Source organism: Eubalaena glacialis, chromosome 2 (genome assembly GCF_028564815.1).
Source record: "Eubalaena glacialis isolate mEubGla1 chromosome 2, mEubGla1.1.hap2.+ XY, whole genome shotgun sequence".
Classification (NCBI taxonomy): domain Eukaryota; kingdom Metazoa; phylum Chordata; class Mammalia; order Artiodactyla; family Balaenidae; genus Eubalaena; species Eubalaena glacialis.
In genome coordinates this window covers 162,708,847-162,735,551 of record NC_083717.1, presented here as the reverse complement: position 1 = coordinate 162,735,551, position 26,705 = coordinate 162,708,847, and the positions used below count along the sequence as shown (strand labels likewise).

The 26,705-nt window shown below is 39.3% G+C and overlaps 1 protein-coding gene across 4 annotated transcripts in view; it reads right to left on the bottom strand.

Moving 5' to 3' along the window:
• Positions 1 to 26,705, bottom strand: part of EXD2 (exonuclease 3'-5' domain containing 2) — a 94,727-nt gene that overhangs the window by 14,034 nt on the left and 53,988 nt on the right. For 2 of the 4 annotated variants that reach the window (XM_061180960.1, XM_061180959.1), the window contains exons 2-4: positions 21,716 to 22,101; positions 7,291 to 7,547; positions 3,050 to 3,176 (exon numbers count right to left, since the gene is read on the bottom strand). In XM_061180960.1, the coding sequence (XP_061036943.1) occupies positions 3,050 to 3,176; positions 7,291 to 7,547; positions 21,716 to 22,054 (723 nt within the window). In that variant the 5' untranslated portion in view covers positions 22,055 to 22,101. Of the gene's footprint in view, positions 1 to 3,049; positions 3,177 to 7,290; positions 7,548 to 21,715; positions 22,102 to 22,909; positions 23,000 to 26,705 lie in introns of those variants that run through there. The other 2 variants (XM_061180961.1, XM_061180962.1) reach the window with 2 other exon arrangements.

The following is a 26,705-nucleotide window of genomic DNA, read 5'->3' as shown; positions in this document are numbered from 1 at the left end:
TAACACCAGGCATGGCAGAGGTTGGGGGCAAAGTGTCAACAGGAAAAAGGGGGATTATGGGAAAATCTACATATTAAATGATGAGACTACCAGCACCTTCTCTTCCACTCAGCTACCAGAATATAGGCTGTGGGGCTGATACCTCTTGGGCAGAAGAGTAGGAGATTCATGTCTGGAGAAACTGAGTGGCCTGAGAGAAAAGACTTACAGTTACTGACATTTGACTTTAATTTATATTAATAGTTACTGATAATAAAACTCGCTAGTCAAAAATACCTGGCCATATGCTCTGTGCTCTCATTCCATTTTTTTTAAATGTCAAATTTAAATATTATTTTCTGTATTTTACAAAATCTCATTAAGCATTATGTTTATAATTGGAAAAACAATAAAATTTTTAAAATGAAGAATGAATAAGAGTCTTTGGAAATTCTGAATTCTCACAATAATATGGATCACAAATTTGGTTTCAAATTTGGTAGCAATTAACTTTTTCTTCCCAATGTTTTATTTGAAAGTTTTCAAACCTAAGGAAAAGTTAAAAGAATGACAATTGACATTCACAATTGTCAACATTTGCTTTATCTCTTTAAAATACAATACATACACCACACAAATACTTTTTTCTTTTTTTTGCGCTGAACACTTTTCAAAATTAAGTTGCAGCTATTATGATATTTACTTCATCCCTAAATACTTTAGTGTGTATCTTCTAAGAACAAGGACACTCTCCTACATAATCACAACACCATTATCACGCTCAAGAACTTTAACATTGACAAAATACAATAATACACAGTTGTATCCTAATGTCTCCAACAGTCCCAAAGATGTCTTTTACAGATGTTGCAGGATTCAGAAATTTTAGAATTTTATTTAGAATTTTTAGAATTATTTACAGAATTATGCAACCTTCATCACAGTCAATTTTAGAACATTTTCAGCAGCCCAGTAAGAAAACTTATATCCTTTACCAGTCATCCCCCACTTCTTCCAGTCCTAGGCAGCCACTAATTTATTTTTTGTCTCTATAGATTTGCCTGTTCTGAATATTTCATATAAATGGAATCATACAATATGTGATCCTTTGTGACTAGCTTCTTTCACTTAGCATAATGTTCTCAAGACTCATCCATGTTGTAGCTTTTTATTGCTGAATAATATTCCATTGTATGGCTATACCATATTTTATTTACTCATTCATTAACTGATAGATTCAACTGGAGCTTTAATGTCTCCTTTGTAAACAAAAATGGATAGCCAAGGATCTAAACATTTTAGAAAAATCTTTAATGTGTAAGACAAAGACCAAATCAAACATTTAAATTAGAAATTCAGAGGAAAGAGAGGCAATGCAGGAAGGAGAAGAAAACTTCAGAAATCTTCAATACTCTAAGATAACAGAAGATATGATATCCATTAAACAAAAATGCAAAGTTATTTTAAAAGCGAATATTGAGAGAAGACCAGGAGCTCTTATAACTTTATATGCTAGGAATAATTAAAAGTTGATTGGAATACTGAAAGATAAACTTGAGGACATTTCCCAGAAGGTAAAATAAAAAATATAGAGATGGAAAATCAAAGAGAAAATATTTTACTAAGAAAATGAGAGGATCAATTCAAGGGATCCAATATACAAATAATATGAGTTCTAGAAACAAAAAAGAGGGAAATTTTCCAAGAAATAGTATGAGAATAATTCCCTGAACTGAAAGACTGAGCTTCCAGACCGAAAGGGTCCACTGAATTCTAAAACTATAATGAAAAATGGCCCACACTATCATCATGAATTTTAAAAACTAAGAATAAAGAGAAGATTTTCCAGAAAGAAAAACAAGTCACATACTCAACATCAACACCGGAAGCTACAAGGAGCATTACCTTCAAAGTTCTGAAGGAAAATGATTTCCACCCTAAAATGCTATCCCTCAGACAAACTATCAGTTAATAGAGAGGGAAACTAATATCTTTTCAGACATGCATGGTGTCATAAATTAACTCCCCATGCTCCTTTTCTCAAGAAGCTATTTTGAATGTACTCCACCAAGATAAGAAAGTAAGAAGACACAATATTTTTAAAACAGAGGATCTACTATAGAAGAGAGGTGAAGGGAATTCCCAGGTTGATGGTAAATGCGAATTTCAGGATGAGAGTTGGGCAGCAGGGCTGGAGTGCAACCAGTCCTGAAAGGAGCAGGATGACAGAGCTCTAGCAGGGCTAGCTCCAAGGGAAAATGAAAGGAGTAGGTTACCTGACTGTGTCTGAAGCAGCAGAAAGGAGATCTCTACATAGTTCTGTTAAAGAGTCTGGGGTTGAAATAGTTAATAGGTATATAGAAAACTAAGCAAACAAAAATATAAATTACTACTCCTGGGAAAACAAAAAGTTGTATAAGGAAAAAACATTTACTTTAGTCAGTTTACTATGTGGAGCAGCTATAAATAATATCAATATAAGTAGATATTAATCTGATAAAAATGATGATTTACCTCTATTGGGAGCATGGGGAAGGGAATAAGTATCTGTCTGGGGATACAGGAATTGCAAGAGTACTATACTAAATCATGTCTTCCACAGCAAGAAGTCAAAAGATAATATGTAGAATAAGAAAGAGTAATATATGCATGTAATTTTAAAATATAATGGTAATTACCAGAAAGAAATGAAATCAGTTGCCTCTGAAAAGAAGGAAGAGTAATTAGGAATGGGGGAGGAAGGCAGGGAACTACTGGCTGTTTCATATAATAAGTCTTATAACACTTTGGTTTTTTAAATTATGCATTTGTATTCATGACAAAAAAAATTACATTTTCTGAAATGCCTGGCATATAGTAAATGCTCCAAAAAAATAGAATAGGGACTCTTACCCTTTTATTTAAGTGGCATCTACATTATTATAGAGCATTTTTCTTGGGTATCATCAATGAGGCTATTTTAAGGCATTTCTGCCCAACACATATCATCTTTGAGGATTAGAATTTTTAAAATAATTGTATTTCACAAGCAATGACTCTTCCACTCTTCAACTACTCTGATAAGAAGTACCTGATCCTCAGTAAGATTCTCAGCATCCCAGTTGCTGCAACGAAGCAGAAGGGACTTGTCAAGGGGAAAGTTCAAAACAGTCTCAGCGAGTGATTTCAGGCTAAGCCCATTAGAGAGCAAATTGTTTCTACAAGAAATAAATAAAATCATGTGTCAAAAATGGGAAAGGACAAGAACAGGCAAATCAAAAAAGGTATACAAATGGCCAATAAACAAATGACACATAATCTCACTACATCAAACCAAAGTATATACAATTTTAAAATCTATCAGATTACAAAGATTTTTTTGAAATAACTATATCTAGTATTGGTGGAACATGAAGAATCACCATCTAATCTAAAATTTGTGCACTGAACATTTGTATAACCTTTATGAAAAACAGTTTGTCAGTAAATAGCTATCAAAGTTTTGAACATGAAAATTCTGTGATTCAATAATTCCACTTCTAGTAATTTATCCTAAGACAAATGTACATAAAACTATCTTCATTACAGCACTATTTATAGTAGCAAAGAACTGGAAACAACCTAACATCCTCAATAGAAGACTGGTTAAATATCCATGCAATTAAATTCCACATAGCTATTAAAAATAAGGATGTAGATCTATATTGATGTGAAAAGATGTCCATGATGTATTAGTTATGTAACAAGAGATTATGAAAGAAAACATGTTATGAACTCTTTATATTAATATATATATACACTACACAATAAATGTGTGTATGTGATTCTAGGTATGTGAGAGAGAGGAAGCATAAAGAGTTAACTAGAAAGATATTAATCAAATGGTAGTGATGTTATCTCTGGGTATGGGGTTTGGGGTGATCATAAATCTTTACATTTTATATATATACATATATATATATATATATTTTTTTTTTTTTTGGCTGCGTTGGGTCTTCGTTGCTGTGCGCAGGCTTTCTCTAGTTGCAGCAAGTGGGGGCTACTCTTCGTTGCGGTGCGCGGGCTTCTCATTGCGGTGGCTTCTCTTGTTGCGGAGCACGGGCTCTAGGCGTGCGGGCTCAGTAGTTGTGGCACGCGGGCTCAGTAGTTGTGGTACACTGGCTCAGTAGTTGTGGCTCGTGGGCTCTAGAGCGCAGGCTCAGTAGTTGTGGCGCATGGGCTTAGTTGCTCTGCGGCATGTGGGATCTTCCCGGACCAGGGCTTGAACCCGTGTCCCCTGCATTGGCAGGCGGGTTCTTAACCACTGCACCACCAGGGAAGTCTTACATTTTTTATATTTGAATTGGCTAGTGTTTGTGTATTACTTTTCAAATTTGAAAAATATGATAAGGCTACTTTCATTGAGGGCGCGAAGGTACAATAAAATCAAATAATCTTCTGCTCTTCAAACACTTTCTGATTCAAATAGCTGCAGAGTGGTGAAAAAAATTAATTTACCCAAGGATTGGAGAGTCCAAACAAAGGCTAATGTAAAATTAAGAACACACCAGTCTACAAAAGTGGAGCTGACTTGCTGGTTACTAAGTGAGAGACGAGAGGTTTTAGAGGAGGAAGCTTGGAGGTGGAGGTTCACATCAGTGTTACTGTTACAACATGCACGATTCCCTCAGGTACTGTGGAAAATGAAATCATTATAATGATGAAGAAAAGGAAGTCCTTCCTTACAAAAACAAGCAGTAACTTGATGGATTTCATCACCCCCAAAGGGCAGCACTGACTAAAAAGTTAAAAAAAAAAGGTCTAGACACACTTAGGTAAAATACGTAAGGTCGTGGTTCAATTAATGGAAATTAAGAATTTGGGGGAGACAAACTTCTTCCCTTTTATTTTAAATTTTTAAAATCTTTTTATGCTTTCCTTTATATTAGTAATTGTAATAGCAATGAATGTTTATTGTTAAAAATTCAGACAACAGAGAAGAGTAATGGGTGAAAAGTGAACGCCCTCCACCCCCAACTTCCACTCCTCAGGAAGAATGACCCTTATGAGTATATTGTGGCCCCTTCAGACCTTTTTTACAGACAAACAAAAAAACAGATGGTTAGATGGAGGAGCAGATATAGTTTCTTGGTATTTGTTTTGTTTTTTATTCTGCAACTTGCTCTATCACTTAATGTATCAGGGACCTCCTTCCCTGACAGTAAGCACAAATGTACTTATTACATTCTTTCTAACAGCTGTGCAATTTATCAAGCCTGGGTATTCCATAATCCTTGAAATCATTACCCTCATTGAAAGACAGCACTTAGTTTTTTGTTACTTAATTCCATTTAGGTCATTAGTCTTTTTTTAAACGTCCTATTTGGGAAGGTTTCACATTTCTCGAGGATGGATTAAAAACAAGATGCCACCTTTGCTACTTCAAAGTTTCACTAGGAAAAGCTCCAAAATCATATACAACAATCTCAATAATAAATTATCTTCTGCTAACATATAATAAAAATATAGAGAGTATGAAGAAAAGAGGACAGCATTACCAAGAAAACCTGTGCTCCTCTCCAAAGTCAAACGAAAGTAACTACTTACAGCAAACACCAGGAGCAGCCTATAGCTAAAAGCTGAGTATAATTCTTGCACTATAATGTCAAATTTCTTCTACTATATGTCAAAAATTCTTAATTTTACTTCTAAAGTATTCAATAATAAAATAAGAATGTTTAAAATTTTAATAAGATTTCATTAAAAATGAAGAAGCCTGATAAATGCTTCATTCTTATTTCTAGAGAAGTTCATGGTCATATTCAGCTTTGGCCAAATTTTGTATTTTGACACTTGGCCATTCCGCATTTAGCCAGATAAGTAAGGGCACTTCTGATTTCTATATACTCATAGAGAGGACTGTAATTGGATAGAAAGAAATCTGGAAGGACAAACCAATCAGATCATGGTGGTGCTATAGGAGGTAGTGATGATGATGATGATGATGGACAGTAATAGTTGAAATTTACACAGCACTCTCTATATGTCAAACACCATTTCTAAGTTCTTTACATAGTTTAACTCGTTTAATCCTCACACCAATCCTATGAGATGGGAACATTATTATTTCTACTTTTCAGATGAGGGAACTGAGGAACAGTGAGGCTTAGTAACTTGCCAAAGGTCACGTAGCTGGTAAGAGGAAGACTGGGACTCCCACCCACACAGCCTGCTCTGGAGTCAACTCCTGGCCACGATACACATGGCCTCTCATAGCAGAGTAACAGCAGGCAGCTCTGGGGAGGCGGCACCAAAGGAAGGAGGGCCTGACGAAAGGTGGCTTTTGCTGCTACACTCCAAATACTTTTACAGAGCTAAAGAAATTTTACAGTAAATATTTTAATGTATTACTTGGAAAAAAATGGATACTTCATTTATAAGAGTTTCTTTTTTTTTTTAAATAAGAGTTTCATTTACACAAGCCAAACTACTAAACTAAACTAAAATTTCATTTACTACTAAAAAATTATAATAAGCATAGATTTTATTAAAATATATAAGCATAGACTTTAATCAGGCCTTCTCTTAGTTTACCAAATCCTCCAACCCTTCAATATCAGTAGCAGGGAGAAAGGCAGGGAGAGAGGCTGTTTCAGTCCACACTATTAAAATGAGGACCTGCATATATACATGAGAAGGTGACTGCCGCTTCCTTAAAAAAGGTAGAATTTCCATAGGAATAGAATTCCAAAGGAAAGGAAAATCTCTTCCTCTCAGTAAAGCATTAGGTCTACCACCATTCTGGGCCTAAAGCAGGGTCTGCACATTCACATGTTGATCAGGATGAGCTGGTGTGACAGTTGGGAGGGCTGGGGATTCTGGCAAATTGAACAAAGCATGCTCATCTAAAGAGGATGATGCTTCCAGCCAACTGCTGCCATCTAGGACTACTGACCTAGTGTAGTCAAATCACCTAATTTTTCAAGAGAAGCCAGAAATACAGACTTTTACATTAAATCTTCTGAATTTAAACTAAAATCTCCCCAAAATATCATGCAGGACAAAAACAAAAACAAAAAAATCTGCAACTCTAATTTGCCCAAGGAGCCCATCAGTTTACAACCTGTAGCTTAGAGACACCTTATTAATGTTTCATCTAAAAAGACCAATTCTAGGTAACTAAAGTTTTCCCAGAAGTTGGAATATTTCCTCACAAATTCAATATGCATCTCAGAAGCCTCTAAGCTTCTAAAGAATTTTAGAGGCTTCATTACTGAGTCTCAGTAATCTACAACTCTTGCTAAAATATTTGCCCCACAGCTACAGGAGTTCCAGTATTCATACAAACCATACCTCTGCCTCAGGGCTAGGTATCTGAGGTCCACGCACCCCTTAACGACGAGGCCATAATCTTGCAGAAGCTTGCTGGCATCTTCTGAACATCCTACTCCAACTTTTAAAATTGTGCCGTCTGCCAAAACGTCCAGTAACGTTTTTGGTAGTGTCCTTCCTCCACAGATCAGCTTGGGCAAGCGAACTAAGACACAGAAGCCACTTGGAGAGGCCATTTGAAGGAGTGATAGAGGACTGGCTTTGCCTTCCGAATTCACCTGTAACAGAGGAAAACAGGGCCACAGTTCACACCCCAGCATAGGACCAAGTACAACATGAAAGTCTGGCAAAAATGTCTAAGAGGTACAGTCTTAACTTCCCAGAGGGAACAACTGACCAGAGTTTGCCTCAAACCTAAGGATGAGCCTTTGCTAACAAATGCAATGGATTCTAAGAAGCAGGGCCTAAACAGAGGTTACTGGGGGCCCAAACATGAGCCTGAAATGAGCAGGCCATAAATAGTGACCAGCTGACACAGAGCAGCGCTGGGACACACATTGGCAGAGTCATGTGAGACACACTGGTTTTAAAAAGCTAAGGAAATAAAAGGCTAAGGAGCAGACTGCCAAATGATGATGTACTCTTTTCATTTTCTAGACTCTTTAACATACATGTTAGTAACTTGACTCACTTACTTGTCATCACTGCCTCAAGATCCGATTTTTAAAAAGAGGTAGGAAATACAGTACTATCAATAAGTGGTATCTGCCAATATACTAAATCGTAGTAGCACAGAGTGCTTTCTCAGCATTTTATGGTCACAAATGCTGTTCATAAAAAAAATGTATATTGAGCATAAGCTAGGATTCTGATATCTTAAGAAATGAAAATAACTTTATATTTTAACTGATCTAGTTTTAATCTTTTTGATGTAATAGATAAATTGGAGAAAGTGCTTAAAGCTAAGGAAATTATTCCCAGAAAAATTTACATACAAAATTCACATTAATTAAAGGTTCCCTAAAGCTACCCACGGAACCCAGGTTAAGCATCCAATAAATTCCAATCCTTCTCATTTTCCAGGAGAGGAAATTTAAGGGCTACAGATTAAACAGTTTGACTAAACATGCAGAGATAATGGCAAAGTCAGAAGTGGAACCCAAATTTCCCAATCTGTAGAACAGAGAAGAAACAGTCAAGATCAAGATCACGAAGAGTTGCTGTTAAAAACAAAATTAGGAGGGACTTCCTCCTCGACTTCTACTTCAGTGCTAAGTAAAACCACGGTTTAACTCAGAAAAGCTTTAGGATTCCCCTTCTCAGGCATTGCTTTATCATATCCTCAAATGGAAACATGCCAGTTTGATTTCCAAAGTGTCTATTTCTTGGAAGGTCAACAAGACCCAGAAGAAACTTGACTACTGGTTCCTATTCTGTAACAATTCATCTGGATGTGGCCAAATCACTTTTCTTTTTATTAAAGCGTAATTCCCTCCCTCTATAATACTGGCTCTCTCCAAGAAAAAGCAGAAAATCTCTACTTCTAATATTTAGCACTGCTAATTCGACATAATACTCACTGCTAATTCCTAAGGCCAGATCTTTGAAAATCTTTTCAGTCACGTTCCGTTGTCTAAAATACATTAAATAAATAGCTAGCTAGCTAGATAAGTTGTCCTTTTAATACTGTTTCTGGATTGTGCTTAAGATCCACTGTATTATAATTAAGGTTTTTCCACTAGGAATCCAAATGTTTATGATTCCAATAGGTACCCAATTTATACTGAACGTATGATTGGAAGAATATTGCTTCTAGCAGACTCAATTTGGCTTAAAGAATAAGATATCTAGTCTTTTTTTGGGGGGGGGGCTGTGTCAGGTCTTACTTGCAGCACATGGGATCTTCGTTGTGGCATGCGGGATCTTTAGTTGCGGCATGCAGACTTCTTAGTTGCGGCATGCAGACTCTTAGTTGTGGCATGCAAACTCTTAGTTGTGGCATGCATGCGGGATCTAGTTCTCCCACCAGGGATTGAACCCGGGCTCCCTGCATTGGGAGCGTAGGGTCTTACCCACTGGACCACCAGGGAAGTCCCAAGAATAAGATATCTAGTCTTAATTTCTTATATTTCCCCCTTTTCCCAACATCTTTTTGCCTTGACATCACTTACCACCCATGGAAAATAATGAAACCCTTGGCTTACCAACATTGTATTTAATAGGAAAAAAAAACACATTTTAATTTCGTTAGCATTATGTAATCCAGGGGTCACTGGGTTTTTTGTTTGTTTTTTGATTAGTCGACTCATAAGAAATGTTTGGGACATACACAATATATGTACATATGCATTTATAAATCATATAAATGTAGTACTATACTAATGTGTTAAGACATTATGAAATACACACGAAAGTAAAAATTTTAAATGAATGATGCCATCAATCGTTGTAGACAAAATTTCTAACACTTTTTCTGTATTTCAGTGATTCACTCACAGAGGACTGGTTTAGGGATCCTCCTTCCTGAGGGCCAGTCATCATCCATTTTAGCTTCAGGGATCTTACAAATCCAGAGCAAATAAAACATTATGGAAAAGTCCGTGATTCTTTAAATGACCCCACAATGGCAGCAGGGAGCAAAAAATAATCTGAGACCATATTCTGGGCTGGAACAAGGTTAACTAATAAACATCCCTATCTGTGGAGTTTATGTGTCAGTTAAATTAGACCATGGCTTTGAGACAGGAATGAGCTTGTCCTGTTCAAGTGACAGAATGAAGGCTCAATGAGGCCGGAAAGTAGTAAGAGGAAGAGAAAAGGAGACAAAATCAGAGATGCTGAGAGGCAAGAGCATGTGAGCCCTTAAGAACACATAAGTAGGGCTTCCCTGGTGGCGCAGTGGTTAAGAATCAGCCTGCCAATGCAGGGGACACTGGTTCGAGTCCTGGTCCGGGAAGATCCCACATGCCGCGGAGCAACTAAGCCCGTGCGCCACAAGTACTGAGCCTGTGCCCTAGAGCTGGAGTGCCACAACTACTGAAGCCTACGCACCTACACCCTGTGCCCCGCAACAAGAGAAGCCACCGCGATGAGAAGCCCATGCACCGCAACGAAGACTAGCCCCTGTTCACCGCAACTAGAGAAAGCCTGCACACAGCAATGAAGACCCAACGCAGCCAAAAATAAATAAAATAAATAAATTAAAAAAAAAAAAAGAACACATAAGTAATTAAGACATCTTGGTTTTATAAGAAGCAATGGAGGCTTTTCAAGCAGGGGACTGAGATGATCAGATTAGCATTTTTAAAAGATCACTTTGCTTACTCTATGGAGAAGGGATCATAGGTATATGAGTCCAAGCAGGAAGGTCAGTCAGGAGGCTACTGCAAAGGTCCAAATAAGAGACTCTTGAGGGTTGGACTAGGAAGGAAGTAGAGGAGATGTAGAGAAGTATATGGATGCAAAATCTATTTTGGAAATAACAAGGGTAATACTTCCTAAACGGAAATGAAGGGTTAATAGTAAGGAAAAAGGAGGGGACTTCAGGCAAGCCTGAAGACTGGGCCTGCAGAAGGATGCTCTTGGGAAAATGACCTTCACTTCATTCAGTCTTTATTACACCAATTACTTTGCACCTGTTAAGCAAGGCAGTCTATAGCCAGAGACTCCAGAAAAAATCAGGCAGGAGTCAGGGGCCAGAAATCTATATAACATCTCCCTCTCTCCAGGAGAAAGGCAATAATAGCTTCTAAAACATGGCAGAATCCTCATTTTATACAGGTGATTTATCCATAGTTACACATCACCATGGGTAACTCGGGGGAATCTGGAAACACATACCTCTATCTGGTAGAATGCTGTGTTATTTCCTGCTTTCTATAAGCACTTCTTTGAATTTCCACATATTTTGCCATTAAAGAAACTTAACATATTATAACTGCCTTTTTGTGTCTGACTTTCAATCATATCACTTCTGTTAGACAAACCTTAGAGAGGAGGATGTCTCTCTTGATTTTAATCTTAAAGGTGGAGAAGACTAGGGATAATACAGGTTTGGGAAGAAAAATCGAGAGGTCTGTTAGGAACATGTTAAGTCTGAGATGACTATTAGACATTCAAGGGAGATGTCAAGTAGACAGGTGGATGTAAAGGGCTGGAGTTCTAATTTTGAGAGTCTTCAGCCTATCAACGATATTTAAAGCTACAAAATTAGATGAGGTCACTTAGAAAAAGAATATAGATTAGAGGACATAAATTAGTGGTCCTTGGACCTGTCTGCTGACCCACAGATGTTTAATATTACATATTTTTTTGATCTCCACATTTTAAAAACTTGTGCCAGAACTTTTAAATTGCAGTGGAGTTCACATTTTAAAAAAATCTATATATCGAGTTTCTTTTTAAAGAACTGGACAATCTAGCAACACTTGGCTTGAACTGTATAGCAGCTTCCTCATTTATATAAGGCATGAATTCTCTAATTCACCATAATGTCTTCTCAACACTGAAGCCAACTGTCATTTCCCATTTATCATTGTATTTGTAAACCACTGTTTTTCCAGCAAAGAAATATTTCTCAGGATCCATGTCTCTATCAAAACTAGGAAAATGGAAGATAGATCACAGAGGCCTTGTGATTAAAGAAAAAAGGGAGGGAGCATACTTCTTTATGAAATTGAAGAATATTCCTATGCATTCGAAAATGCAAACAATCACTCTACATTGTGCATTTACATTTCCTGTCTGGACCTTGTAGGCATCTGAGTTTGCAGTCCCTGGGGTGGATACAGAAGAGACCAAGCCTAAGTCAACTCAATATTTGGATGTGAGGTAGAAGGGGGATCAGAAAAGGAAAAAGAGGAAAGAACAGTAAGACAGGAGATAGAAGAGTATGATGGCATGAAAGCCAAAGAGAATGTCTCGTGCAGGAATTATGCAGATGCTTTTGAGAGTTAGAATAACATGAGTCCAAATAAGTGTCCACTGGACTGGAAAACAAGAAAGCCATCAACTTCATCCGTTTCAGTGGAGTAGTATGGTAGGATGTCAGATTAGAGTAGGTCGAAGAATAAATGGAGAATAGCAAATTATACCCAAACAAGTAGATGAAAAGAAATAATAAAGAGCAGAAATCAGCATAATGGAACATAAACATACAATAAAGATCAACAAAGCCAGAAGCTGGTTCTCTGAAAAGACTAATAACACTGATAAACCCATAGAAGGAGTAATCAAGAAAAAAAAAAGAAGCAAATAAGCATTGTCAAAAATGTCCTTACATATCCATCAGATAGGAAAAAAAAAAAAAAGTCACTGGATATTATAAACAAGTATATGCCTGTAATTTAAAATTTTGAAAGAAGACATATTTAGATGAAAAATAAAATTTATCAAAACAGACATGAAGAAATAGAAAATATGAAAAGCCCCAACACTATTTTAAAAATTGTATTCATAATTCAAAAACTTCCCTCAAAAGAAAACTCCAGATGGCTTCACCAGTAGATTCTAATCAAACATTTAAGGAAAAAAGAATGACAATCTTACACAAACTCTTCCAGAGAACACAAAAACAAGGAACAGTCCTAACTTGTATGAGGCCAGCATAACATTTTTATCAAAATCTGACAAGGTCATTTCTAGAAAGGAAAATTATAAACCAATATCACTCATGAATATAGATTATTTTTAAAACACTAGTAAAGTGAATTCAGCAGTGTATAAGGAGAATAAGACATCATGACCAAGTTGGATTTATTCCAGGAATTCAAAAATCAATGTATTTTCACCACAAGAACAGAATAAAGGAGAAAAACTACATACTCATCTCAAGAAATTCAGAAAAGGCACTTAATAAAATTCAACAACTATTCATAATTTTAAAAAACTTTTAAAATTGAAGTATAATTGATTTATAATATTGTGTTAGTTTCAGGTGTACAGCAAAGTGATTCAGTTTTATATGTATATGTATATATATATTACAAATTATTTTCCATTATAGGTTATTATAAGATATTAAATCTAGTTCCCTGTGCTATACAATAAATACTTGTTGCTTATCTGTTTCATGTATAATAGTTTATATCTGTTAATCTCATACTCCTAGTTTATCCCTCCTCCACCCCCTTTCCCCTTTGTTAATCGTAAGTTTGTTTTCTATGTCTGTGAGTCTATTTCTGTTTTGTATATAGATTCATTTATCATTTTTAGATTCCATATATAAGTGATATCCTATTAATATTTGTACTTCTCTGTCTGACTTACTTTACTTAGTATGATATTCTCTAGGTCCATTCTTGCTGCTGCAAATGACAATATCTCATTCTTTAAAAAAAAAAAAAAAACTCTTGGGAATTCCCTGGCGGTCCAGTGGTTAGGACTCCACACTGATCACTCCACTTTCACTGCCAAGAGCCCGGGTTCAGTGCCTGATCAGGGAACTAAGATTCCATAAGCTGCGTGGCGCAGCCAAAACAAAACAAAACAAAACAAAAAAACTCTTAAGAAACCAAGAATAGAATTGAATGTATTTAATCCGTAAACAAACCTACTGCAGATATCGTACTCAATATGAAAATGTTGAAAGCTGTCATTCTGAGATAGAGAATAAGTCAAGGATGCCTACTGTCACCACTCATACTGAGCACTATATTGAGATCCTCACCAGTTCAGCAAGGCAGGAAAAGAAATACAAAGTGTAAGGACTGGAAAAAAAATTGTCACTTCACAGATAATATAATAGTTTATATACAAACCCAAAAGAATCTACAAGTAATTAGAATTAATAAGTGAGTTTAGTAAGTTCCTTAATATAAGAGAAATACATATAAAGTTACATTTCTATATACCAGAAAGAAACACAACTTTTTAAAATAATTAATTTATTTACTTATTTATTTTTGGCTGCGTTGGGTCTTCATTGCTGCGTGTGGGCTTTCCCTAGTTGTGGTGAGTGGGGGCTATTCTCTGTTGCGGTGCGCAGACGTCTCATTGCGGTGGCTTCTCTTGTTGCGGGGTACGGGCACCAGGTGCGCAGCCTTCAGTATTTGTGGTGCATGGGCTTAGTTGCTCCGCGGCATGTGGGATCTTCCCGGACCAGGGCTCGAACCCGTGTCCCCTGCATTGGCAGGCGGATTCTTAACCACTGCACCACCAGGGAAGTCCCACATCATTTTTTAAGATTTCATTTATAACATAATTTTTTTAAATCACAGAAAACTACAAATATATTATTAAGAGAAGTTAAAGATCTAAATAAATATTCTTAGATTATAAAACTCAATATTGGAAAGAAGTCAATTCCCCACAAACTGATCTATTGATCCAATGCAATCTTAATCAAAATATCAAGAAATTATTTTTGGTAGAACCTGAAAAGCTGATTCTAAAATGTATAAGGAAATGCAAAGGACCAAGACTATCCAAGACCCTCCGGGAAAAAAACAAGATAGAAAGTCTTGCTGTGGCAGATATCAAGAGTCATTATAAAGCAACAGTAACTAAGACAGTTTGTGATCACTGGTGGAAGAATAGAAAAATAGACTACTAGAGTGTCCAGAAATAGATCTATTCATATAGAGATACCTGTTTTGGGACTTCCCTGGTGGCGCAGTGGTTAAGAATCTGCCTGCCAATGCAGGGGACACGGGTTTGAGCCCTGGTCCGGGAAGATCCCACATGCTGCGGAGCAACTAGGCCCGTGAGCCACAGCTACTGAGCCTGCACTCTAGAGCCCACGAGCCACAACTACTGAGCCTGCGTGCCACAACTACTAAAGCCCGCGTGCCTAGAGCCCGTGCTCCGCAACAAGAGAAGCCACTACAACGAGAAGCCCGTGCACCGCAACGAAGAGTAGCCCCGGCTCGCCACAACTAGAGAAAGCCCGCACCCAGCAACAAAAACCCAACGCAGACAAAAAATAAATAAATAAATAATATATTTTAAAAAAGAAAATGAAAAAAAGAGATACCTGTTTTATAGTAAAGTGGCATTGCACAGCAGTGAGATTTATCTTTTCAATCAGTGGTGCTAGGACAATCGGATATCCATAAGAGGAAAAAATGAAACTCAACCCTACCTCACATCACACACACTTACAAACAAAAATCAATTCCAGATAGATTATAAATCTAAATATGCAATGTTAAAACCACAAAACTCGGGCTTCCCTGGTGGCGCAGTGGTTAAGATTCCACTGCCAATGCAGGGGACACAGGTTCAAGCCCTGGTCCGGGAAGATCCCACATGCCATGGAGCAAATAAGCCCGTGCGCCACAACTACTGAAGCCCGCACACCTAGAGCCCGTGCTCCGCAACAAGAGAAGCAAGCCACCGCAATGAGAAGCCCACGCACCATAATGAACAGTAGCCCCCGCTCACCGCAACTAGAGAAAGCCTGTGCGCAGCAACAAAGACCCAACACAGCCAAAAAAAAAAAAAAAAAGACTGGTAAGAATCTGAAAAAGAATTTATTGATGTCTCTCTGTAAGTGAATCAAATGGATGTACAGCAGCAAGAAACACAGCACTGAAAATCAGATATACACCATTATAAAAATAAATTCAAAAAAAAAAAAAAAAAGACAGTGAGAGAGAGAGAGAAATTCTTACAGAATTCGTTCAGGGGCTGTGATGCAACCTGGACAGACCACATCTAGACCCACAGCTGGATGGGACCTAAGGCTGGACACTCGTGGGGCTGAGAGGCTTGGTGAGGATGGGCCAGCAAATGCAGCCGCTTTAGAGTAATACTGCCTGGTCCCCATTCCATGGGTCCCAAATCTCCAGGTGCTGGGGACCCTTCCTACAGCTAAAACATGCATGGGACACCCAGAGGATGGTACACCGGCTGATCGGGAAGAGTTTGGAAAAGGCACCTCATCTCCTCATCTCCTGGTGGTCGGGTTCCCCCCTCCAGCCTCTTTCCTAACAATCTCCCCACCTGGGGAAGTCAGCACCTTCAACATCCTGTTTCGCACAGTTTGGAATTTGTCCGGAGGATGAAGCAGAAGGGGGGAAACCAATGAGAGACAAGCCCTAATTGTTTGGACAGGCACATGCCACTCTAATTTCCAATCAGGAAGAGGAACTGACCAAAGGCTCAGCTTGCCCCCGGAACCAGAATAGGGCTTGAAGCAATCCTGTTGTTTTGTGGCCAGTTCCCAAAACAACAAGTTGAAAAATGGAGCTCAGGGGCACTGCAATTCACAAACCTGCAGGGTTGTAAATGATACCTATCGTCGAAAAATGTCTTGAGGTAAGTCATCGAAAAGGACTTGTAAGCAAGGCAGAATTGCAGGAAAGGGATTTCAAGAGGTAGATTGAACCCGCCATTAAAGCACATGAAAAGTGGCTGAACTTTGCCAATGATGCAGTTGGCCAAAAAGGGCGTATGCGTTTTTCCTGAATATCAGGAAAAACGCATACGCCCTTTTTGGCCAACCAAACAGGCGGACAATGCAAATCAACACTACAAAGAGGTATCACTTCGCATCAGTCAGAAGGGCCATCCTCACAAAGTGTAAAAACCAGAAATGCAGGACAGTGCGTGGAGAAGGGGAAGCCCTGCTATGCTGATGGTGGGAATGTAAATTGCCAATGGCCACTCTGGAGAAGTGTATTGTGTTTAATAAAAAATCTAAAAAACAGAGCTACAGGGACTTCCCTGGTGGTGTAGTGGTTAAGAATCCGCCTGCCAATGCAGGGGATATGGGTTCGAGCCCTGGTCCGGGAAGATCCCACATGCCGCGGAGCAACTAAGCCCATGCGCCACAACTACTGAGCCTGCGTGCCACAACTACTGAAGCCCACGTGCCTAGAGCCTGTGCTCTGCAACATGAGAAGCCACCGCTATGAGAAACCTGCGCACCGCAACGAAGAGTAGCCCCCGCTCGCCGCAACTAGAGAAAGCCCGTGGGCAGCAACGAAGACGTAGCGCAGCCCCAAAAAAAAACAAAAACAGAGCTACAGAGCATACGGCACTTCCACTCATGGGCGTTTATCTTGGGAAAACCAAAAATCGACAGGACACAGGCATCCCAACGTTTAGTGCTGCTCTGTTTACAAGAGCCTCGACTTGGATACAACATAAATGTCCTTGGAAGGAAAAAATGGATAAAGAAGATGTGGTACTTATGTACAATGGAATATTACTCAGCCATGAAATCAATGAAATAAGGCCAGTTGCAGCAACTTGGGTGGACTTAGGTACGATCATTCTAAGTGACATAAGTCAGACAGAAAAAGAGACTTATCATAAGTTATCACTTATAGGTGGAATCTAAAAATGGCTACACGTGAACTAAATTACAAAACAGAGTCACACATTTAGGGTTTCCCTGTTGGTGCAGTGGTTAAGAATCCACCAGCCAATGCAGGTGACATGGGTTCAAGCCCTGGTCCGGGAAGATCCCACATGCCGCAGAGCAACTAAGCCCATGCACCACAAATACTGAGCCTGTGCTCTAGAGCTTGCGAGCCACAACTACTGAGCCTGCGTGCCACAACTACTGAAGCCTGCATGCCTAGAGCCCGTGCTCTGCAACAAGAGAAGCCACTGCAAGCCTGCACACCACAACGAAGAGTAGCCCCCCGCTTGCCACTATTAGAGAAAGCCTGCGTGCAGCAACGAAGACCAAATGCAGCCAAAAATAAATAAATAAAATAAGTAAATTTATGTATTAAAAAAAAAACCCCACAGAACTCCAAGAAAATAACATAGGAGAGTATATTCACGATTAGGGATAAGGTAAGATTTGTTACACAGCACTATACAGATCTTCTGATCATCAAGCTTTAACAATAAAAGAATGTAAAGGCAATCCACAGAATGGGGGAAGACATTTAACTCACAAAGGGTTCATAACCAAAATATATAAAGAACTATAAATCAGTAAGAAAAAGACAACTCAATAGAAAAAGAGGCAAGAGACTTGAACAAGTACTCCATAAAAGAAGATATCAAAATGATCAATAAAATATAGAAAGATGCTCAATCTCAGTACTGGTCAGGGACATGCAAATTAAAACCACAATGAAATATTACTACACATCCATTAGGATGGCTAAAATTTTAAAATCTGACAGTACCAAATGTGGACAAGGATATAAGACAAAGGGAATTTTCATACAGTCTTGGTGAGAGATTAAATTAGTAGAACCACTTCTGAAAACAGCTAGAAACAATGGGTACACTCATTACTACTGATGAGGGTAAACTAGTTAAAACCACCTTGGAAAACAATTTGGCATTATTTATAAAAGTTAAAGATATATATATATACGAACTCTATGACCTAGAACTCCACTCATAGATACATATGCCCAATAATAATAAGTGCATTTGTTCACTGCAGCATTCTTTGTAAGAGCCCCAAACTGTAAACAACCCAAAAGTCCATCAATATTAGAATGGATGAATAAATCATGATATATTTACACAATGGACATATGGCAATGAATCACAGTCACACAGAACATGGGTAAATCTCACAAACATAATGTTGAACAAAAGAAGCCAGACACAAAATACACACTTGATAGTTTCATTTACATTAAATTTAAAAAGCAGACAAAACTCAATTATCGTGCCTAGGTATGCATGTTTAAGTAGTAAAAGTGTAAAGAAAAACACGAAAGTAAATACCATAAAATCAGGATAATAGTAACCCTTGGTGGGAGGACAGTGATTACTAGGGGTCACAGGGGAGCTTCTGGGGTACTAGCAAATTCTGTTTCTTGACCTAGTTTCCAGTTACACAGCTGTTCTCTTTAGTGAAATCATTTAGCTCTTTGTTTTTGTTTCAGGCACTTTTCTTGATGTGTTTTATTTCACAATAAAAAAGGTTAAAAAAAAAAAAGACTCAAGGGGTAAGTTAAATAGCAGATTACACAAAACTAAAGAAAGAAAAAGGGAACTATAAAAGACACCTGAAGAAATTGTGCAGAATGAATCCAGAGAGACTAAGATACATTAAATATAAAAGACATTACCAGACATGTAGGAGAGCAGAAAAAGTTCAGAATATAGCTGATCTAATTCCAGCAAGAAAGAAGAAGGAAAAAAAAAAAAGGAAGAAGAAGAAGGTGAAAGAGGAGGGGTAGGAAGAAGAGGAGGAGGAGGAGCAAGAGGAGGAGAAGAAAAAACAGGGTAAAGGCAATCTTCAAAGAGAATTTAAAAATTGATATATGATACCAATCCTTACATCCAGGATATCTCTCTGAATCCCAAGCAGGAAATACAGAAAGATAACAACACTAGTCTCATGACAGCGAATCTTCAGAACCAGCAACTCAAAAAGATCTTAAAAGGAGCTACCAAAAATTAGATTACCTATAAAGAATCAACATTTACACTCACAGTTATTTTCAACAGCAACAATGGAAGCCAGAAGAAAGTGGAATGTGATCTTGAAAATAAGTTGCTAAACTAGAATTTCATATCCAGTGAAAATATCTTCAAAGATCAAAAGCAAAATAAAGACACTTTCAAAACAATAATAATTAAGTTCACTATCAATGACCCCTCAAGAAATGAACTTCTAAAGGACAACCTTAAAGAGAATGATGCCAGAAAGTTCTGAGATATAAGGAAAGATGAGCAAAGAAAAAGGTAAACACTTTGGTAAATTGAAACAAATACTGACTGTGTAAAACAAGAACAAAAACAATAAATAAGCACTTACACAAAAGTGAATGAAAGAGAAAACAAATCAGAAATGGAAGAATGAAAAGGAGGATGGATGAAAGTTCTTCTGTGGCAGCAATCAGAGAAATGCAATCACACCTGAAGGGAATGTGGCATCAGAAGAAGTTCAATACATTCCAAAGCCATAAGGAACTGGGTTTTGGATTATTTGCCACTTTAACTTACTCTGCTACAGTGATTAAACATATTATTATTAAATCGATTGCATTACTATTCACTTCAGACTACCCCGTTGTTGCTGCAGCTATACTTCACTTGGTAGGATAATCAAGGTGTTTGGCAAATGTGAATTTTCCTAATCTACTAAAGCTCACTGTTTACTAATGTTTTCTTTTATGGTTGTTGGTGTAAATATGTCTAAAATGATATAGAAATATGTTTATTTCTAAAATGATATAATTCTTATACACAATAAACAAAAGGTGCCCAATCCTTTCCTGATGGCCCAAGGTCATTGGTATAAACTACTACTGCTATTGCTGATATAAAGAAATACCCTCGAGAACTCCCTGGCGGTCCAGTGGCTAAGACTCCACACTTTCAAGCAGAGGGCGCAGGTTCAATCCCTGGTCAGAGAACTAAGATCCTGCAAGCCGTGCACTGCACGGCCAAAAAAGAAAAAAAAGAAATACCCTCAGTAGCTCCATAAGGCCTTATGTGACTACTAAACTTTTCCCACACTGTCAGGTGTTCTCTTCTTGGTCATCATTGTATTGGCATCTTTAGTTCCTCCTACCAACCTGTGATCTGATTTTGTGGCAGCAATTCTGCTTAGGGCCTCTTTCGATTACATTTCCTGGCTCTTGACTGTATTCCAGATACCCAGAAGACACAGATCACAGAATTTTGGCAAGGTATTATGCTGAATTAATAAGAGATGATAACTGTGACTTATTTATATTTTGTAGTATCTTCTGTTGCAAGGAGATTAAAGTTCACTCTGCGAATCAGAATGACAGAAGAGTAGGTGTACCATATTATCCTCATCACAACTATGTAACAACTCCCCCAAAGTAATAGCTATTAGAAAAATTAACCCATGGTTAAGGAAGACCAGCTCAAATGCTGGTTACTAGCTTCATAGCCTTGGGCAAGTAACTAAACCTTTTAACACTTCCTATCTGTAAAGAAATAATAACAGTATCTTCCTACAAAGGATTATTGTCAAAATTAAATGAGATAATGAAAAAAAAACAACATAATACCTGGCTTAGAGTAAATAGTGTCTAGCATTTAAACTATTATCTTTTTAAATCCCAATTTGTGTAATAAACACATTTAACTAGACCTCCTTAACTATCTTCTCCATGGCATCCTATGAAAATACTACTAAAAATATTAACAGTAGCTAATATTTAATGAGCAATTACTCTCTGTTAAAATTGTGCTGAAGCCTATATAGGGATTATCTATTTGAATCCTTAAAAAAGCCCTGGGCGGTAGATACCATTACACCCCTGCTACAGATAAGTACACTGAGGCTCAAAGAGGTTAAATACTGTTCAAGTTCACAGAATAAGTGGTGAAAATGGACTCATGTAGCTCAGACTCCAGAATCCATGATTATAAGCACTCCCCTACCCTGAGAAGAGAAGCCGCTTCTCCTTCTGCTAAAATCTATTTACAAATAAGTTGAGAACAAGCTAATTCTCCTTTAATCTTATCCTCTATTTGACTATTCAAGGTCCCTAGCTGGAAAAGCAGAAAAGATACGTTTCGCTTTTGCTTTTTAACTTACCCACTCACAGTCGATTCCAAGCACTGGAAAATCTTCTAACTCACTCCTAAGCAAGGGCTCAATTTGATGCCACTCCGCCTCCTGAGACACAGTCACCACCTTTGCTCCAAGGATCCTCTCTTCCCACGAGGCTCTGGGGGCACTGGAGTGCGGCTGGTCCTCTACTGGAGTGGGCTGCTCTCTCCTGCCTGGCACTTTCTGCTGCTGCTGTGGCAGCTGCTTCTGGGTTACACGACTTGCTTTACTCCTCCGGCGCTGGATGCCTTTCCACAGGACAAACCCCCCGACAGCCATACCAAGAAGGGTGGTCACTGTCCAAGCCACTAAGTGTTTAGACATCTTCAACTTTTCTGTTGTTTAGGAAAGCATATCACTAATCCCACAATCTGCAAAACAAATGGCAACAATATATTCACATACAGAACTTAAAGCTCCACGGACACAAGTCCCCCACCACCACCCCACAAAACATGTTGCATTCACAATCCACATGCTCACAAACTAAAAAAATTGCAACAAATTTCCACATGAAACAGTGATATTTTAAATTTCTTCCCCCTTTTGTATGTCCTGTACTCCACCTCTGTCTCCATCCAAGAAAGACCCCCTGCCCTCTACCAGTTGCCCAGGGCTCTCTTAATCCTATAAAATCACATCAATCAAAACAGAATAAACTAGACTCTTACTTCCACTTGCTGATTTACTGTGAGTAAATTTTAGTTAATGGATCTTCCTCAGGGTGTTTGTGTTTGAACCTTCAATCTCTAAGAGTTGAATGGAAACGTCTGCTTTGCAATTTAAAAAAAATCTAGGGCTTCCCTGGTGGTGCAGTGGTTAAGAGTCTGCCTGCCAATGCAGGGACATGGGTTCGAGCCCTGGTCCAGGAAGATCCCACATGCCACGGAGCAACTGGGCCTGTGCGCCACAACTACTGAGCCTGCTCTCTGGAGCCCGCATGCCACAACTACTGAGCCCACGTGCCACAACTACCGAGCCTGCGAACCTAGAGCCCGTGCTCCACAACAAAGAGAAGCCACCACAGTGAGAAGCCCTCGCACCGCAACGATGAGTAGCCCCTGCTCGCCACAACTAGAGAAAGCTCGTGCGCAGCAATGAAGACCCAACGCAGCCAAAAAGAAAGAAAGAAAAATTTTTAAAAATCTAATCATCAGCAAGTGGTAGGGGGACTTTTACTTTTCTAGGAGGCGTGGCTGGTGAGGGATGGAGCAAACAGGCTTGAGTACACATGGATTTTCCGTTGCTCTAGACGTCTCGGTAGTTCTCCGTGGAAACACACTCAGTTATTGAGGGTAAGCTAGGGCAGTACAAAAGGGAAGACAGGACTAGAAAAGAAAAAGAAAAGAACAGCACTTAGAAATCCAGGATGTTCAGGAGGAGGTTGCAAATTGAAATGTCCACAGGGTCCAAACAGGATAACATAAATAAGTGAAGCAAGCCAAGTGCAAGAGAAAACTGACACAGACATCCTATTAAATATGTAGGAAATGTCTTCCTTTCTATCACAAAATAGCCTCTTTTCCATTTTTTGTACGTGAAATAAAATTCATATTTTATGGCAAGACAAGAAAAATTTAAACAAAAAAATTTTTTCTGTCCTTTGGCCTCCTCTCTCCTCCCACTGTGCACTGTGTATCTACACTATGCATTAACCTAACCTTCCCCACTGACAGAAATACCTGCTCAACCATAAAGAGCAATATTCTAGCATCAATAAGACAACTCCTTGTTGTGTAAGGAAAGATGCCATTCCTTCTTGATCTCATAAGGGGTCACATGGCACTTAGATCTGGATTATGTAAACTGCCAATAATACAGCATTTGATGTACAGCCTCTGTCTCAAAAAACTTACATAACTGCGCCTTGACTTCTAAGGGGTGGAACAGGTCTCAGAGCTTTCTGAGATGCTCTTCCTGGGTTATAATCCTCAAATTTGGCTCAAATAAAATCTTCCATTTCTTTCTTAGACCAATTGATTAATTTTTTCATCAATGCTTACAATGTGGTTTTTCTCCATCTATCTCGTTTTCCTATTTTTGACAGAAAAATAGGCATATACAACTATTTCTGTACTATTTTAAAAAACAACAGTAAATGTGTAACAATAAATGGTAAGTGGCCTTTGGCCTCAATAATGGAGAGAAAACATGGCAGAGCAACCATTCAGCACAAGCTGTTGATCCTGTTTGTGAAGAAGGCCCAGTGTGGTCAGATTATCCTGATTATCCTGATTACTCAAGAAAAGTTAGTTATCTGAATTTTATGTGAAATATCACCATTTTTAAGTGTTAGCAACAAATTTAGAGTTTTTGAAACATTGTGCCAGCCAAATAAAAACATTTTGGGCTCTGGGTTACCCATCTGTAGGCTCTGACCTAAAATCTATACTGCCCAAAGACACAGTGACCTATTAGAGCCTGCCTACACTTCTCTATGGCTGAGGGTTTCCCATTCAATGGGAATTCCATTTTTTTTTTTTTCTTTTTGGACATGCTGTGGGGCATGTGGGATCTTAGTTCCCTGACCAGGGATTGAACCCGGGCCACAGTGGTGAAAGCCCGGGATCCTAACCACTAGACTATCAGGGAACTCCCAATGTGTACTATTTTTATCAATTTTTAAAAGCGTCAACAACAAATTTTTAAAAATAATTTAATATTTACAGCAACCCTGGGCTATAATTATGCCTACAGAGATATTCAGCAATGGAGAGGAAAAATGGAATCACAACAATTATTACAGTACTAATGAAAACAATAAAATGGCTATGCTGTTTTTAAAATATTTACTTTTTTGCAGAAACTATGCTTAAGTATTCATATGTACTTTCTCCAGCACTTTTATTGAAGAGGAAACTGGGACTTAATGAGATTAAAGAACTTGCATAGAGAGATTTCTAGTTAAAATACTCTGAGAAGACATAAAAACCCTTCCCTTTCTCACTCTAAACAATACAAATGTTGGAGAAAACATTGAAAAGATAATAAGGGGCTTCCCTGGTGGCACAGTGGTTAAGACTCCGTGCTCCCAATGCAGGGGGCCCAGGTTCAATCCCTGGTCAGGGAACTAGATTCCACATGCTTGCTGCAACTGAGTTCGCATGCCACAACTAAGGAGCCGGCAAGCTGCAAGTAAGGAGCTCACCTGCCACAACTAAAGAGTCCACATGACGCAACTAAGACCAAGCACAACCAAATAAATAAATAAATAAACAAATATTTTTTAAAAAAAGATAATAAATGTTTAATACACAGTTAAAAAGAAGAAAGGGAAATCATCAAGTGTCAGAAATGGAAGAAGGGAACCCACAGTGGGTAGGAGATAAAGCTGGGCAGAGACCAGAACTCATACCAGCCCCAGTGCTGGAGAATATCACCAGCCCAGGGACAGAAGTCTAGGCCACAGGCCCAGGGCACAGTGGAGATGCAGGAGAGTGTTGCCTTGTCCATGAACAAGAACCTGTAAGTGTTCACCTACTATGGCCCAGGCAAGCCACCTGCCCAAGGCTGAGAATATGAACACAGTCCCTTGAAGATCGGCCAAGGTGGTGGAGTAGAAAGACCCTGAGCTCACTTCCTCTCACAAGCACACCAAAACCACAACTATCTGCAGAACAACCATCTATGAAAAAGACCAAAACCTCCCAGAAAAGATCGTCTACAACTAAAGACACAAAGAAGGAACCACAAGATGCGTAGGAGGGGACATGATATAATCAAGTCCCACACTCCCAGGTGGGCAACACACAAACTGGAGAATAATTATAGTGCAGACGTGGGAATTCCCTGGTGGTCCAGTGGTTAGGACTCCGTGCTTTCACTGCTAAGGGTGTGGGTTCGATCCCTGGTCACAGAACTAAGACTCTACAAGCCATGTGGTCAAAAAAAAAAAAAAAAGTTATAGTGCAGAAGTTCTCCCACAGAAATGAGAGTTCTGAGCCCCACGTTAGGCTCCCCAGCCTGGGGGTCCTGCACCAGGAAGACTAGCCCCCAGATCATTTGGCTTTGAAGGCCAGCCGGGCTTAATTTCAGGAAGGACTGTGGGAAATACAACTTTACTCTTAAAGGGCACACACAAGATCTTACATGCACCGGGACTCAGGGCAAAAGCAGTAACTTGATAGGAGTCTGAGTCAAACCTACCTGCTGGCCTTGGAGAGGCGGGGAGCCGGCTGTAGCTGACAACAGCTACATTTGGCAGCTCAGTCATATTTGGAAGCCAGTGCTGGTGGGCGTGATCTTGGGCTCCTCCCTCTAGCTCATTAGAGCCAAGACCTAGCCCCATCCAATAGTCTGTAGACACCAGTGCTGGGATGCCGCAGGCCAAACAACTAACTGAGGGGGGACACAGCCCCACCCATAAGCAGACAGGCTTCCTAAAGTCTTCCTGAGCCCACAGCCTCCTCTAGACGCTCCTCTAGACAGGGCTTTGCCCACCAGAGGGCCAAGACCCAGCTCCACCCACCAGTGGGCAGACATTGGCCCTGCCCTCCAGGAAGCCTGCACTAGCCTCTAGACCAGCCTCAGCCACCAGGGGACAGACACCAGACACAAGAAAACCACAATCCCACAGCCTGTGGACCTAGCCTGCCCACAGCAGGCTACACCCTACCCTGGGACCAGCTGGGCCCTGGCCCTGTGCACTAGCAGGCCAACGCAAGCTTCAGGACACCCCAGAACCCATACCAACTGTGTCAGAAATCGCCACCTCCCCCCCAACCAATGATCTAAAACAAGCTCTGGGATCCCTGGACCCTGCAGCCAGACTCCAGGAACTGGCTCTGCCTGCCAGTAGTCCAACAGTAACCTCAGGGCCTGGCTTCACTCTCCAGGGGGCAGGCAACAGCTCTGGAGTCCTCCGGACCCTGACTCTACCCACCAGTGAGCCAGCACTAGCCCCAGGTCTCCCTAGGGTTCTGAAGCCAGTCGCCTTGTTACCAGGCCCTCTTAACAGCACCCAGCAGCATCCATA